The sequence below is a fragment of the Podarcis bocagei genome (assembly GCF_964188305.1).
Source record: "Podarcis bocagei genome assembly, chromosome: 8".
In the NCBI taxonomy this organism is placed as follows: domain Eukaryota; kingdom Metazoa; phylum Chordata; class Lepidosauria; order Squamata; family Lacertidae; genus Podarcis; species Podarcis bocagei.
Window position 1 is genome coordinate 3,127,531 of NC_138133.1, and position 16,955 is coordinate 3,144,485.

Sequence of the window (16,955 nt, forward strand, 5' to 3'; positions counted from 1 at the left end):
AGGTAGCTTTTAAAAATGAAACAGTAGCTTTTAAAAACAGTATTGCATTTATTTGCACACTATATTTAAAATGTCTGGCTGTTTTGTGACCTAAAACCAAGACCATATGGACAACTATTAAAAATTAAGCATATTGGTATAGGTGGGGTTTTTTATTTAAAAAACAACATAGTATTGCTTTTATTTACAACTATATTTAAAAAGTCAAGTAATTGGCTTAACGCATTTTTCGCCCTATAGGACACACTTTTTCCCCTCCAAAAATGAAGGGGAAATGTGTGTGCGTCCTATGGGGCGAATGCAGGCTTTCGCTGAAGCCTGGAGAGCGAGAGGGGTCGGTGCGCACTGACCCCTCTCGCTCTCCAGGCTTCAGGAGAGCCCCGTCGCCAGCCCCGCAAACTCGGGGGAAAGCGGGAGAGGTGCAGCGCGCCTTTCGCACTGTCCCCTGACTTGGCTAGAAGGCTGGCGGGGGGGAGAAGCCTGCTCCTCCCCGTCGCCAGCCCCGCAAACTCGGGGGACAGCGGGAGAGGCGCAGCGCACCTTTCGCACTGTCCCCCGACTTGGCTAGAAGGCTGGCGGGGGGAGAAGCCTGCTCCTCCCCGTTGCCAGCCCCGCAAACTCGGGGGTCAGCGGGAGAAGGCTGGCGGAGGGCTTTCCCCTCCTCCAGCCCCGCAAGCTCCCAGAGCGATGCCAAAGCTGCACGCAGCTTCCACATGGCTCTGGGTCCCGTTCTGGGGGCTGGGGGAGGGGGAAGCTCCGCTTTCCCCTCCTCCAGCCCCGCAAGCTCCCAGAGCGATGCCAAAGCTGACAACGCCCGAGCTTCCCCAGCCCCGCGCCGGGGGGGGGGGATAATTTTTTTCCCTTTATTTCCCCCCCAAAAAAAATCTAGGTGCGTCCTATGGGCCGGTGCATCCTATAGGGCGAAAAATACGGTACTAGAAACTGTGGATTGATCCTCATTACCAAATTACAGGAAACCCCTAACTGTTGGAAGCAATTAATATACCTTTAAAGATATTGCATTCCATATCATCCAGAGTTAAAGTCATATGGTTTTCTCCCATATTAAAATGAGAACTTTAACAAGGAATTGCTGGCAAGGTCACTCAGTTTCTTAGATGGATCCTGCCTGCCTTTATAAAAATTCCTTATCTTTGTAAAATAGCAAAGGGGAGCAAATAATAATAATTCATTTCAAAACTATTTCTTCTGTTTAAAGACAGAATAAATCACCTTGAATCTCTGTTTTTCAAGAAAAAAAGAGACAAAAACATACAAATTGCATTTGTATGGTAAATATTATTCTGAATTTATTGCCTTGTTTTGTTTTAAAGAAGAACAAGATTGTGGATGAGAAAAACTGTATATTGCTGGGATATACAAAATTTTCTCCTCCAGCAATCCTGTTTTTCTTTTCTCCTTTAAGGATTGTTCAAACATTATTCACACATCACACATTAGCTGTGGAAGGAAGCGAATGTTCAAAATGTTTATCTGAATAAAAACATTCATGACTTTGAGAACATTTAACATTAATTTAGTGTTCTAAATCCTTCCATCAAAAAGGAAAAAATCTGCATATAAGAATATATACCGTTTCATTTCTAATAACTGATATTCCAACAATTTGATGCAAAACTTCTGCTACAAATGCTTGAATTGGTGTTCCATCCTGAAAAACAAAGCAAAAGATTTGGTGTACATTCTTCTGCTCTAATACTTTAATTAATGTTCTTTATTTAAACACCCATCTCATCTTAGCTCCCCTCCCACACAGTACACTCTGACATGGATTATAATAATATAAAAGGCCCAAAGGGCATTTTACTTTTTGCACCAGAAAGGTGTCTTCTGTACACTGGTTTAGTATAGCAGCAATTTTGAAGACTGCCAGTTTAGCATACACAAATGAGTAGATTCCTATTTGAGCACTCTCACAATAAAGTTCAAACAGAAGCAATATAATGCAGTGTAACAACTTACTGGATCTCTTCGTGCCAATATGTAGCCATTTAGGTCATCCAATATACTTTTGTTCAGTTTCAAAGTTTGGATTAGTAATTCAACACCGGCGACATCACTGGTTCTTGCTGGTCTTACAATAAAGGACCTGTTAGAGAAATAAACCCAAATCCTGTATATGCAGCAAACAATGGCATCTACAAATTGTCTCAGATTCCAGGCTTAAATACCCAAATGTGACTATCACCAGGAAAATTTTGGTTTTGATACTGCATTATCACACTGCAGTGACATCAAGTCACTTAAAACCCTTTAATGCTGGTTTGAGTTGCTTCTCTACTAGACAAAAAGCTGAAGTTAGATTCAATATTCTTACACCTCACAGTGTACATATAAACAAACATACATCAATTTGAGATCAGTAACTGGCATGGCTTCTCTCAAAGAATTCTGGGAGCTGAATTTTGGTGTATGAATGTCTGAGCATCTCTCCACTTGCTCTGAAAAGTACTGGGTATTTGTGAACATGCCAAGCATTATGAACCAATTCTGGATTAATACTTTCCATTTTAAATGTAACTGTTATGTTTCTCTCATGAAACATAACCACTACTTGATTCTAAAATGCGCATATTAGATATCAGTGTTCAAAGATGGAGCCTCCAATTCAAAAATCCTTCCAGATCAGCACAACGTCCAATAACTTTGTTAAATATTCACCCACTCTTACAAGTACCACGTGGCCATCTCACCCAAAGAGAGCATACCACTGGCTGAGCTGATGGATGCTTGGCTGCTCCATTCAAGAACAGCAAAAAGTAGCTAAATAAAATTGCATATTTTGATCAACTGTACTTATTACAAATCATATTTCCCTAAAATCTAGTGCTCAAAGATTTGTAGTAGGTATACTCCTAGGTACCTGCTTATGTCTGGATAAACCACTAACCTTTCATTGACAAGCAGCAGAGCACATTCTGTAGACTCCATTATTATTTATATACCAGGGAGTCATCTAGACTGAGTTGGCACACATTCATTTTACCACTTGTTGATCCTTGCCCATCAAATGACTGAGCCATCAGAGGTTAACACAGATAGAATGTTTGGCAAAATAATAAGAAAAAACCAGTAGTACATGCATCATTATGTCTGCGGTTGTTTCCTTGCCTAAAGAGGCAAGAACTCTACTAGTCCACAAAAACATCAAAACAGCACCATAAAAGAACTACTGTGGGAAAGTTATTGAGCATATTTTGAGGTTGCTACTATTTTTCAATGCTATTTTCCTTTTGCAAACTTTCCACAGAGTAGAGGTTGTATGTGAGAAACACTGCTGAGTTGGAAAGAGCAGTAAGTTTGAAACATGGGAAATTTTTATAAATCAGAATTGGTTGCTTATCTATTATTAATATAGTACAGGATACATTTTATGACATCTTTTGATACGTTCCTCCTATTTTTCTGGATGTCAAACACTGACTACTTCTACCTCCCCAGTATATATTCACAAAATACAGGGAGTTTCTGTACATGCAGTTAGTAATAAGCAGCTGAAAATGGGTAGAACAATACCTGAAAAATTGGTATCTACATAAAAAGCTGGCCCAGTATGAGAATGAAAGACTAAGAGAAGAGATATATTTAGCCTCTTTATGTTTATTTTGCCCTCAGTAAGGAATCAACTCATTCTAGAAGCCGAATTCATATGAAATTATTATGATGATTTGCTGTCAAAATTGAAGAGAAGTATCCATTAAGCGGGGACGCGGGTGGCGCTGTGGGTAAAACCTCAGTGCCTAGGACTTGCGGATCGTATGGTCGGCGGTTCGAATCGCCCGCGGCGGGGTGCGCTTCCGTTGTTCGGTCCCAGCGCCTGCCAACCCAGCAGTTCGAAAGCACCCTCGGGTGCAAGTAGATAAATAGGGACCGCTTACCAGCGGGAAGGTAAACGGCGTTTCCGTGTGCTGTGCTGGCTCGCCAGAGCAGCTTCGTCACGCTGGCCACGTGACCCGGAAGTGTCTGTGGACAGCGCTGGCTCCCGGCCTATAGAGTGAGATGAGCGCACAACCCTAGAGTCTGGCAAGACTGGCCCGTACGGGCAGAGGTACCTTTACCTTTATCCATTAAGCATTTCAGCCTACACCCTGTTATGTAATATTTTTCATGCCTTCTTGTTAAGTAGCAGGCCTAGAGTTGAATTTGCCATCCTCTAAATTCTGTGTGAGGACTTTTCCTTGTCAAAAGCTTTGCTAATCAGTATTTCGTTTAGAGCCATTCCTTTTATCTCTCTGACTTTGCACTTTCACAAGTCCTCTCTCTGTCTCTCTAGGCTTCCTTCAGTGGGCTTTGCTTTTCATCCATTTTCAGCAACTCACTTTTTATTCATATGTCTTTTAAAACCTCACTGTACAAAAACATCACATTGATCTTTGTTTTACTTCCTCATCAGGAAGGAATTATTAAGGGCTTGACACTGGCTTTTATGTTACTCAGAATTTTTCCATTACTGGTTAGTTTTCAGCTCACATTCACATCTTATCCAGAAACTATACTATTTAACTTGGGCACCATATTTTTCGCCCTATAGGACACACCTAGATTTTTTTGGGGGGGGAACAAAGGGGAAAAAAATTATTCCCCCCCCGGCACGGGGCTGGGGCGGGGGAAGCCTGAGCTTCCCCCACCCCCAGCCCCCAGAAAGGGTCCGAGAGCGAAGGTGAGCGCACCTTCGCCATCGCTCCCGGAGCTTGTGGGGCTGGGGGTGGGGGAAGCCCGAGCTTCCCCTGCCCCCCGAGCAGGTCGGAGAGCGCTGGCGAAGGTGAGCGCACCTTCGCCATCGCTCCCGGAGCTGTTGGGGGGTGGGGGTTGGGGAAGCCCGAGCTTCCCCCACACCCCGCCCCCAGAGCGGGTCGGAGAGCGATGGCGAAGGTGCGCGCACGTTCGCCATCGCTCTCGGAGCTTGCGAGGCTGCGGGCGGGGGATGCCGGAGCTTCCCCCGACCACAGCCCCCAGAACGAGTCGGAGAGCGCTGGCGAAGGTGCGTGCACCTTCGGCATCGCTCTGGGAGCTTGCTGGGCTGGGGGGATAGCTTCCTGAAGCCTGCATTCGCCCCATAGGACGCACACACATTTCCCCTTCATTTTTGGAGGGGGAAAAGTGCGTCCTATAGGGCGAAAAAAACGGTATCTTTATACACGAACTAGGTGGTCTAGTTCTTTATATCCAATCCAACTGTTGCCTATAATGCTTTCACTTTTGTCTTTTCATTTACCGGTAAATGCTTATCTTGCTTAAAGTACCCAACTCTTTTGCCACAGAATAACTATTAAAATCCTTTAAGAAACCCCTTTAAATTATACGTCTGTATAGTTCTAGCAATAGAACTTTTTAAATTATACGTCTGTATAGTTCTAGCAATAGAACTTTTTATAGATAATTTGTTTCCCACAAACAAAGCAACTGATTAGCAAAGACTATAAAAAGAAATAAACTGATGGAGTAAAAATAAAATGGTGTGACAACAACTCATATACAAGCAATACCACAAAATCTTCTGTAGTAGCAAAATGTGCCACTAACTTGAGTAATCCTGAACGGTGAAACACATAGAGCTCTTGATCCAGTGTGCAGCTGCTAAAGGGTATAACCCGGACAAAATTCTGGATCAGATAAAATTCAGGCACCATATGTGGAACCGAGATAATGCAGAAGTCTTTGTCCTGAAAGAAATAATAGACTACACTAGGCCACAAAAACTGGGGAAAAAATGTAAGCTGTTTAAGGAAATACACATAGGGAAAGACAATATTATATGCAACATATAGAATGGGATCAAAAGAAGCAGAGTTGCAACTCCTCCTTTTTGCTCAGGCTCTTGAAGGACCCTCCAGAATGGGATGGGATGTGCTGCAGGAAACTGCCGTGGGGAGGGGTAGCAGGAGGAATCCTGCTGCACAAGCAGTTCTCTGGATCCAAGCCATAATGCATGAAAAAAGAACTCAATGTAATTTATATATTCACCTCATTTTCATAAAATCACAAGAAGTGTAATAGTAACTGCGGGAAAGCAGTCACAGTTCCATAACCGCCTTGTGTATCGTAATATAGAAAGGCAGTATATAAATTAAAAGTGAAATGGAATGAAATGTCTGCTTAATCCCTTATTCTCTACAGAGCTCAATTCACTGTGAAATTCTCCCGGGCAAACCCCACTAAAATGCATGGTGCTCTTGGCTGTGCTCTTGCACAATTCCTATTCATTTCAATGGGGCTTGCTCGGGAGAACATTATACTACATTATCCTCTACCAGGGCCAGGGCCCTCTCAGTGATGGCTCTGACCTGGTGGAATGCTCTGTCCAATGAGACCAGGGCCCTGCAGGATTTAACTTCCTTCCGCAGGGCCTGTAAGACAGAACTATTCCGCCTGGCTTTCAATCTGAACCTGGCCTGATCTTTTATTCCCCTTCCTTCCCTTCCCTTCCCTCACCCTCCCCTTTTTGTGAAGATTGCCCGCCCTGGGATCCCACAGCTGGTTCTCCCCTGGTCTCCTCGCTGGCCCAAGTGGGACTGATTTAGCCAGCTAGCCCTGGTGATCATCTAATATTTATTGGATGGATTTCCCCCCTAAATTGATTTTTGATTTTATTGTTATGTACGCTTTATACCGTATTTTATGCTTTTTTTTGTAGCATCAATTAAGTGTTTTAAATGTGTTGTTAGCCACCTTGAGCCTGGTTTTCCTGAACCGGGAAGGACAGGGTATAAATAAAAACATATTATTATTTATTATTACATTAGGCTGATGAGAACATGTTTTCCACAGAGATTAAGTGTATTTATACAAATATAATATTTTGTAATACATATAGTCCTTAGTAATTACCAGGCATTTTATGAAATAGTAAAAAACTGTCCATTTGGAAAAGGCTGAATTTGAAAATAAATATTTCAGTCCACAGTAAATAGAGATACTTTCTACATACTTTTCATTTTCACTTTCCACAATTATGACCTGTTCTTGAACACAGAATCTGTAACTGAATATGTAACTAGCCACAGAGGTTTTCTGCTGTTAGTGTTTCTGTATTTTATCTAACTATTTGGGCACCAAGCCATTCAGGCATATTGTATTGCCACTAATCTTGTGTCTGGAATTCTATGGTATATTCAAAATGTGGAAGCAGGAAGCATCCAAGTTACATTCTTTATTTCCGTTACACAATGTTGAATCTGGTTTTGTTTTTAAAAATTGATAATATGACTTCCATTTATTTTATTAGGAAATGAGAAAAGATGATTTTAAAAAGTGGTGGTGAACCTGTGGCTCTCTAGATGAGTGGGGTGGGAACCTCTGGCCTGTGAGGCTGATTGGCAATGACTTCAAGCCCCACTGGGTTTGGCTACACTCAGGAGTTTCCAACTGGGAACTCTGGAGTCTAGCCAATCTGTGCTGAAAGCAGAGCTTGGAGGCAATATCAACGAACCCCCTTGCTTGGATTCTCCTTTGCAGCATGGCCTGGGGAAATTGGAAAAACATGGGGGAAGAAAAAAATTGTTACCTGATGCCTTGGTGATGTAGGTGAGCAGCCCCATCCATGTTTCAGTGGTCTGCCAGTGATGGGGGAAATAAGGATTTGGCCTGCCAAGCTGAAAAAGATTCCCCATTCCTGCTCTAAATATTGCTGGACTACAATTCTCATCATCCCTGACCACTGGCCATGCTGGCTGGGGCTGATGAGAGTTGGGAGTCTAAAGGTTTCCAACAGCCCTGTGAGAGCCTGAGGCTTATAGAGGAAATCTGACAGGAATCTAAAGCACCTGCATGACCTTGGAAAGCTCCTCAAGTCCTGCTGTTGTCTCTGTAAGCACCAAAATCCAAGTGAACCTCAAGTGTAGTAAGTCTCACCTCCCCAGGGGAACTGACTTGGCTTATTTTGCAGTGTTTGATTTTGGCAGGACTCTGGAGACAGGAGTATAAGAGGGCATTGAGGACGTGCTGTCCAGCTGGATGGAGCCAGAGCCACATGCTCCTTGTATTGTGCTTTAAAATATGGAAGGGCAAGTAGCTGAAGGGAGCCAGAAAACATTGAAACTATTCACCCTCAACTATTAAACTGTTACCCTGCTCCACTTGTATATTTTCCATTTTTATTCTACAAGCATGAGAGCTGTGATATTGTAAATGAAAATTGATTGCATTTATGGATTTTTGTTGGTTGCATTGGGTGGGGGGGGAAAGTGGAACATATATTTAAAAATAAATATAGCAGCCCCCCACAGAAGCTTGGAATTCTTGCATGCACAAAAATGCCTCTGTATCAGACTCTGCACATTCAGGTATGTACAGGCATACTTTAGGTAATAAGAGACATTCTCTGGTCTCCTAGGAGATAGCAGTCACAAAAGAAATTTTAGGAAATGGAAATGGGTGTTCGGGTTTAAGGGCTGGAGACCAGAAAAATTTCCCTTGAGGTTTAGTAGCTGGATGCCTGGAAGCTAAGCTGGGTAGGAAGAGAAGGAGGAAATGTCATTTTAACCCCCTTGGCTCTGTCTGAAACCCATTATCCTAGGATCGATATCGTTTATTCTCTGCTGGTTTGCACTGCAATCCCTCTGACTTGTGCACTAGCAAATCCTTGCAATAGTCCTTAAAATCATCCTGCCATTTCTCTGCTCCCCTAGAAGGAAGTTGGCTCAATACAAGCAAATACAATGTCTGGTAAACTGCTTTCATTCATAAATTGCAAAGCAAAGGCTTTGAAAATGTACATACTTACTGGGAAAAGGTTGAAAACAAAATTCATGAAATCTAATGACCTGCAAATAAAAACAAATAATTTTACAAAAATCTTGACTTTTCCACTGTGCAGTATTTATTTTATAATACTCCTACCTACTCTAGAAAGCATTCTCCAACCTGTGCAGCTTTAACTACACAAAACAATACATCAAGATGATGATAAGCCTTATTCAAGTTGGAGTGAGGTTGTGCTGCTGGCCATGATCCCAATTCTGAAAACATAAGAGCACTGCCCACCTAGCCCTTCATTCTGTTCTCACAGTGACCAAACAGACCACCTCTATGAGCATTTGCAGGAAGAAATTAAGGCAGGAGGGCACGCCTGCTCTCTCAGCATGCAGAGATCAACGGAGATGCTGAGGGAGAGACATAGGCATTGGGAGGGGACAGAACACCTGAAGAGAAGGCTGAAGGAACCGCCTCATAGCTATTAGTGCTTTGAACAGGACCATGGATAGGGGCAGGCAAGGAAGAGAACGGCTCCCTCTGCCTCAGTGACGACCCAAGTGCTGACAGGCTGGTGGCAACCTCAATCTCAACCTCAACCTTGAAGATGACCTGGAAACTTCAACTGGTTCAAAATGCAGCTGCCGGATTACGGGTTGGGATTCCATTTAAAACACCATGGTTTTTGTTGGTTGGTTTGACTGATTGGGAAGTTTAATCTTATACATTTTAAATAAATAAAAGTCACTAAACACTAAAGAAAACAAAAATATAAAATATACAGTCATACCTCGGGTTGTGAACGCTGCGGGTTGCGGTCTGCGCTGAACCCGGAAGTACCGGAACAGGTTACTTCTGGGTTTCGAAGCTTGCGTACGCGCAGAAGCGCTGGAACCCGGAAGTAACCCGGTGCTGCGGGTTGCGAATGCTGCATGTTGCGAACGTGCCTCCCGCACAGATCACTTTTGCAACCTGAGGTATGACTGTACTCTCATTTTTCCCCATTTAAAATCAAATATCTAGATTATTTACGGTACTTGCCTTGTTTCATGTTTCTCATCAATACAAAAGAGCTGTATACAAAAAGCATTCACTTCTCCTTTATATGTAGGACGAAAAGGCTCTGTCTCCACAGTCAGAATGGATGGTGTCTTGGAGGTTTTCAAATCCTTGCTTCTGCTGATTTCTAAACTGCTGGTTTCTGCCCGTTCTAATGAAACTCTAGCAAGTCCTCCCTCTCTCTACAGTGAGAAGCAATGAAAAAACAATTAAGATATTTCTAAATTCACTTTTATAATGGTAGCTTTAACATTATAAATAAAATGGCTTATAGCCCCCCCAAGAGCAACTCTAAAAGTACAGTTTTATACACTAGTACAATACAGTGGTACCTCGGGTTAAGCACTTACGGTAATTCGTTCCGGAGGTCCGTTCTTAACCTGAAACTGTTCTTAACCTGAAGCACCACTTTAGCTAATGGGGCCTCCCACTGCTGCTGCGCCACTGGAGCACGATTTCTGTTCTCATCCTGAAGCAAAGTTCTTAACCTGAAGCACTATTTCTGGGTTAGCAGAGTCTGTAACCTGAAGCGTCTGTAACCTGAGGTACCACTGTACTGGTTTTGTTTAAACACTTACTGCCATGATAAATGCAGAAAATTAGATGTGAACAACCCATTATTCAGAGTTTGAGTGTAACTTTTCTCTGATTGCTACTTGAGGCTAGGATGAGGATGAGAAATGGTGAGTGTGGAGTAAGTTAGTCCTCTCTATGACATCTGTTTTACTTTTCAAAATCATCCATTCAATGTGCTTCCCCTCCCTTCCCAAGAGGAAAAAATTCCTGTGTTTTTTCTCACTGTGAAGAGAAAGGCAGTTTGAAAGAGGTAATTTCAGAGGAGGTGGAGGTGTTAGGATTCTTGCTCCGTGCTTGCAGTCATGGAATTGTTTTCTATCACATGACAGTGTATGTTTTCATTCCACAGTGTGGGAAGTGATGGAGACAGGATGTTTGGAATACTGTGTTCCGTGATGTGGGACTACTGTATTGTCCTTTGTTCTTTCTCTTTGCTGTCTGGTGAGAAAGAGGAAGGAGCGGAGTCAGAATGCTCCGGGTGTATTATATGTAAATAAAGTAGTTTAGCCAAAATGCTGCGTTGCTGAGTCTGTTACTCAATCTGCTAACACTCTGCGGATCCTTAAGCATGCTGATGCCTCTTAGTATCAGCCACTGTGATGTTCGGGCTGGAGAAAGCTTTTGAAGCTCCCAAACGACCGATCAGGAGGGAGAGAACATGCCAGTCGGCATGCGTCTCTATTGAGGTCCTACATGCAAGTAGGACGAATCCTGACAGGAGGAAGGGGATGGAGCGGGCCGTCCCATGTGTCATCACTGGGGTGTGTGCGACAAAATGACAAAACTATGAGATTTTTAAAAAACCATATTGTATTAAAAAATGGGCTCACGAAACTTTTTAGTTCAGCCAACAAACATAAAGAAACGCGGCTGGCACTGGGCACCACACCGCGGGGGCTGGGAATTACCACCGGGCCTGCAGTGTGCCCGAGCCATGCGTCTCTCCTGAAAAGGCAGCGTGGGGCTTGTGTCTGCCCACCACCTCTCCCTCCGCCGCCCCACAGCTGAGGGGGAGGCGGTGGAGAGGCTCCACACAGCGCACCCCACCCCCATGGGCATCTTGCCTCGCCCCCGGCTGCAGGACGTGTGTGCCGCACCGGGCACCCGAGCAGCTAGCTACACCGCTGCCTCCTCCTCACATGCCACATGATAGGATGGTTCCACTTGTCAATCATAGGTGTTCCACCAATGTACCTGTCATGATAACAGTGTATCAGGCATCCTGCTGGTTGGCCAGGGCTTCTGTCTAACCCTACAGCCTATCAGCAAACAGATCTTCAGTATAAGACTGAACCCTAAATATAACTTACAGGGAGTAATATCATTACAAAATAGCAATCTATCTGCATTCTTGGCAAAATCATCTCACAGAAAATCAGTTGAAAAATGGATCTAGAAAAGGGGAAAATATCTGCTTTGGTCACAAATAAGAGTCATGTTAACCACTTCAGAAGCATGGCATGGTGTTAAAGGAGAGATTTATGCAGTAACTTTGAAGTGTACAATATCTGTTTGAATATTAAATGTGAAACCATTACATCTGGTTAGATCACTTATATTAATGCTACATAAATTGAAAAGATAGGCAGGAAATCATCACTTAAAATTAAATGGCGATAGAAAGGAGAATTAAGTTACGATGAATACAAATCCTAGCACTAAATAAGAAAAGATGCCAAACACGGTTGAGGCGATGAACTGGCACCACATTTGAAACCAAGCCAGTACTTTCCAGAGTTTAATCTGATTATCTCCCCATATGTTCAAGGCAAGTTTCAGAAACAAATCAAGTTCAGTCAAAATACTATAAAACATGGGCCCTGAATTCAGCTGAACCCAATGAAACAAATTTCAAATTATGTACGATACCCAAGATAATATCAGCGGATATGAAAAAGACACGATAGTCTAGTCACATATCAAGCCTGCTGGTACGGAGAGAGCACAGTTGAGGCTCACCCAAATAGTGCACTTGGTACTTTTGTGAATGTGCGAGACCAACCTTTTATCTGTGAATGGGAGCAACCGAAAAGGTGCACGGGGGGGGGGGGGACCTTTCTGAAATGGAGAAACTGAAAAGCAAGACGAGGACAAAAAATTACATAAAGAAGATGTGTAGAAAAGGCTAGTTTCTTGAAAAAGAGGAAGTAGCCTTTGAAGGGATCCATGCAACGGTCACCTCCAGGCTTGACTACTGTAATTCGCTCTACGCGGGGCTGCCCTTGAAGCTGTCCCAGAAACTCCAGCGGGTGCAGAATGCTGCAGCGAGGCTCCTCACAGGGTCTCTGCCATGGAAGCATATTCACCCAGTGCTTTTCCAGCTGCACTGGCTCCCGGTGGAGTACAGGGTCAGATTTTGACCTTTAAAACCCTTCCCGGCCTAGGACCCTCGTACCTACGGGACCGCCTCTCCCGGTATGCCCCACGGAGAGCTTCAAGGTCCATAAATAGCAACACCCTAGAGATCCCGGGCCCTAAGGAAGTTAGATTAGCCTCAACCAGACCCAGGGCTTTTCTAACACTGGCTCCGGCCTGATGGAACGCTCTGCCTCATGAGACCAGGGCCCTGCGGAATCTGATTTCTTTCCGCATGGCCTGTAAGACAGATTTGTTCCGCCTGGCCTTTGGCTTAGAATCAATTTGATTCCCTCCCCCTCTTTCTTTTTTCCTTTCTCCTCCTGTGAAGAGGCTGCATCTTAATGTTTTAATTTGAATTTTAATATTGTTTTTTAAGTTGTATTTTAATCAACTTATTTTTATTATTGGTTGTTAGCCGCCCTGAGCCCAGTCTTGGTTGGGGAGGGCGGGGTATAAATAAAATTTATTATTAGTAGTAGTAGTATTATATACAAAATCTAAATGCAAAGCAATATGTTGCTCCAAACACAAGAGAATGCTGGGAATTGTTGTGGAGGGATGAAGGAGACAGAAGACTTAAGACAGCCAGCGGCGGAGCTAGCCACTTGGGCACCTGGGGGTGGGGGCGATCTGCCCAGGGGGCGGGGCGACTGCATGTGGGGGGGGGGATTTGGCACAGTGGCGATCACACCTGGGGGGATTTTGTCACACCCCCTCAGGGATGACACCTGGGGCGATCCACCCCACAGCCCGCCCTTCCTACTCCCCTGAAGACAGCTGGTTGCAAAAAAGGGGGCAAGAGAGACAAGCTGACTCAGAAAAGAGAGGGGAAAAGTAGAGAGGGTAAAGAATAGTGAGACCTGTCTGAAGCGCTTGAGGCCTGGTGCCAGAACAGAGAAGCCTTAGGGATCATATTGCCTGATATTAACCTGATGCCAAGAGAAGGTCCACTGCCAGAGGCTACGCAATAAGACCCAACCCTTGGAGAACACTCCAAACTGCAATGCCTGAGTGGGACATCAAACTTACCTGTGGTGGGATCCTGAGAGAAGAGACAGAAACTCTTACTGGCTCACTATCAACATTCCCTTCCCTGACTGACCTATTTCACTCAGCCCACAGTTGACTGATTTCTCCTAGTGCTGTAATTTGGGTTATATAAATTTTCCTTCTTTTGCTGAAACACAACAATGAACAAACTAAAGTATTGTATCACCAACTGTTGTGTATCAATTTGTGATCAAAATGGGAGTGATTTAAGTAAGCTGGTTTTGTTACTTCTAAGGTAAGCAGAACTGGGAGAAGTTAAGATGCAGAATTTTCAGCCATTTAGCTCTCGATTCCAAGCACCATCACAGCCATTCTGTACCATTCTAGTCTGAGCTACCACCAGTACTGAAGTCTCCCATATTCTGAACTAGTGATAATGACTTAAATTTTGACGTCTAGCAGCAGAGAGAACATTTTAAAAATAAAGTATCTAGATATGAATAACTAAGGCTGTAAACTATTAATTTCAATGGGCCTCACCTCTGACGTTGTACGAAGAATGCTTTCTCTTTTACTAGCATTTGCACTAGCATGTGAAACTTGAGAAAGGAAGCTCCCAATTTTGCTACCTCTCTGAAGAAATACAAATAAAAGAATACGAAATGTTTTGTTAAACACTATGTGTACATCTCTATAGTGAAATAATCAGTATCAATGTTTTAAATAATTTCCAGAGGGACAGCCATGTTATTCTCTTGCAGCAAAAACAATGAAGAGTCTTATGGCACCTTAAAGACTAACAAAGTCATTATGAAACTTTTGAAGCCCCACCCCATACAGCTGGTCTTTTTTAACTGATCTCCTTTAAATTTTCCTTATCGGTTTTTATTCATCCATTATCTATGCTTAATCAAGAATTCTATGTATATGTTTTAATCTACGTTTGGCTCTTGTTCCCAATCAATTTAATAATTATCTGCTTAGAGATACTGTTATGCTATTTATTTAGATGCTTTGCTTATGCTGATCTGTGACCATAATAAAGTAAATTCATTCATTCATTCATTCATTCATTCATTCATTCATTATGACCCAGAAACTCCAGCGGGTGCAGAATGCCACAGTGAGACTCCTTACGGGGTCCTTGCCACGGCATCACATTCAACCAGTGCTTTACCAACTGCACTGGCTCCCGGTGGAGTACAGGGTCAGGTTTAAGGTGCTGGTTTTGACCTTTAAAGCCCTGCAGGGCCTGCAAGACAGAGCTGTTCTGCCTGGCCTTTGGTTTGGACTCAGTCTGACCCTTATGTTTTCCCTCCCCTTACAGTTTTGATCCATGGGCTACTTTTAAAATGAGGCTGCATTTTAAATTGCATTTTAACCTGTATTTTAAATTGTTTTGTTGTTGCTGTTTTCCCCTATTATGTTTTGCTTTATTATAATTTGCTTTGTTATAACTGTATAATTATAATATTACTAGTGTTAGCCGGCCTGAGCCTGGCTCTGGCCGGGGTATAAATAATAATAATTTTTTAAAAATATTATTCCATAATTATTGTTATGATAATTATTATTATGAAACAAGCTTTCATAACAATACAGTCCACTTCATCAGATGCTTGAAGTATTATCCTATGTGTGAATACCAGGATATGGGAGACGGGGGTTCAAATCCCCGCTTGGCCGTGAAGCTCACTGGGTGACCTTGGGCCAGTCACTGCCTCTCAGCTTAAACTACCTCAGGTTGTTATTGGGATTAGCTGAGGAGAGGCCTACAGACTGGATTGCTGCAATGTTCTCTATGTGGGGCTGCCCTTGAGACTGCCCTGGAAGCTGTAACTAGTGTAAAATGCAGTGGCTCCCTGCGGAAGAATATCACCATATTACACAAGAGCTAAAAGAATTGCACTGGCTGCAAATTAGCTACTGGGGCTGGTGCATAAAGCCCTATATGGCTTGTGACCAGGACACCTAAAAGACTGTCTCATCCCTTATACACCCAACTGATCACTGTACTTTGCAGGAGAGGGCATCTTGCAGGTACCACCCTATCTGTGGGTGCATTCCGCATACTGTAGGAACCTGGACTTTAGTGTAGTGATGCTACCTTTAGAACTCTGTCCTATTACATATATAAGACAGGAACAATTTCTGCTGTCTTTTGGACATCTGTTGAGGACTTTCAACTTTCAACAAACCTCATCCCTAGCTCCACGCCATTCCTCTTCAAGTCTGCTCCAAACCTGTGTTTGCCTGACAGAGAAAGACTTTCCCCTCATATTAGCCACACCCTGCCTGCCCTGGTCTCCCCCAGGTTTCTTCACTGCTTTTTGGTCTACTTCAGTCTTTTTAAGGGGCCAAGGATCTTGGGAGACTCGGGCAGCTGGGTGCCTTACTCTGCACATTATCATGGAAAATATGCTTCTCTTTCTGAATCACAGAGCTAAAAGTGGGCACAAACTAGACTTACATTTATGTCCCACCTATATCAGTGAGGAAGATAAACATGCAACTAGTTCACTCTTCTGAAGTGCAAATGGACTCAAAAGTGACCGTGTTTTGATTGTACTTAGTGTATATTGTCAGTTAATTGCATGTGAACTGCCCTGAGACCTCCAGGTATAGGGTGGTGTATAAACTGAATGAATGAATGAATGAATGAATGAATGAATAATAGTTTCTGAGAATTTTATATGTTTGTATATTGTTAACAATACACTTTTTAAAAATGTGCCTTTCCATCATTCATTTCCAAACGCTGTGAGACATCACTTACACCATGTCATGTGATTTCTAAAGTCACCTTCTGTTCAATCGTTTTGTTTTCAGTCTAATGAATTCTTTGTGATATTTACCTCACTATCCATATCTGGTGTTTCTTCTATTTGACTTGTTACACTGGTTTCATCAGCTGGATGGAGGTGAGAAGTGAAAAGAGAATAAAAAGAAGAAAATTAAGAGATTAATAATGGGATCAATAATGAAATGGAAAGCCACACTAAGTAATTTCTCTTGCAAGCTTGTGTTCTGAGTTTTTATATTCTGTGCTATACATTTATTCAGTTTTGGACAGCAGGAAGGGGGACCCCATGGCCCTCCAGATGCTGCTGGACTCCAACTCCCATCAGCCTCAGCCAGCATGGCCCATGGCTAAGGATGATGGGAGTTGCAAGCCCAACAACATATGGAGGAGGACTGCCTCCCCAGTTTGAGGCAAGGTAATAGTACAGTGGTACCTCGCAAGACGAATGCCTCGCAAG

The 16,955-nt window shown here is 43.1% G+C and overlaps 1 protein-coding gene across 5 annotated transcripts in view; it reads right to left on the reverse strand.

Moving 5' to 3' along the window:
- The window catches only part of CFAP61 (cilia and flagella associated protein 61), a 130,674-nt gene that overhangs the window by 87,530 nt on the left and 26,189 nt on the right, over positions 1–16,955 (reverse strand). For 4 of the 5 annotated variants that reach the window (XM_081205957.1, XM_081205954.1, XM_081205955.1 and 1 more), the window contains exons 9-15: positions 16,551–16,606; positions 14,236–14,328; positions 9,754–9,953; positions 8,744–8,783; positions 5,545–5,684; positions 1,984–2,110; positions 1,595–1,672 (exon numbers count right to left, since the gene is read on the reverse strand). In XM_081205957.1, coding sequence (XP_081062083.1) covers positions 1,595–1,672; positions 1,984–2,110; positions 5,545–5,684; positions 8,744–8,783; positions 9,754–9,953; positions 14,236–14,328; positions 16,551–16,606 — 734 coding nt within the window. The remainder of the gene's footprint in view (positions 1–1,594; positions 1,673–1,983; positions 2,111–5,544; positions 5,685–8,743; positions 8,784–9,753; positions 9,954–14,235; positions 14,329–16,550; positions 16,607–16,955) is intronic. The other variant, XM_081205956.1, reaches the window with a different exon arrangement.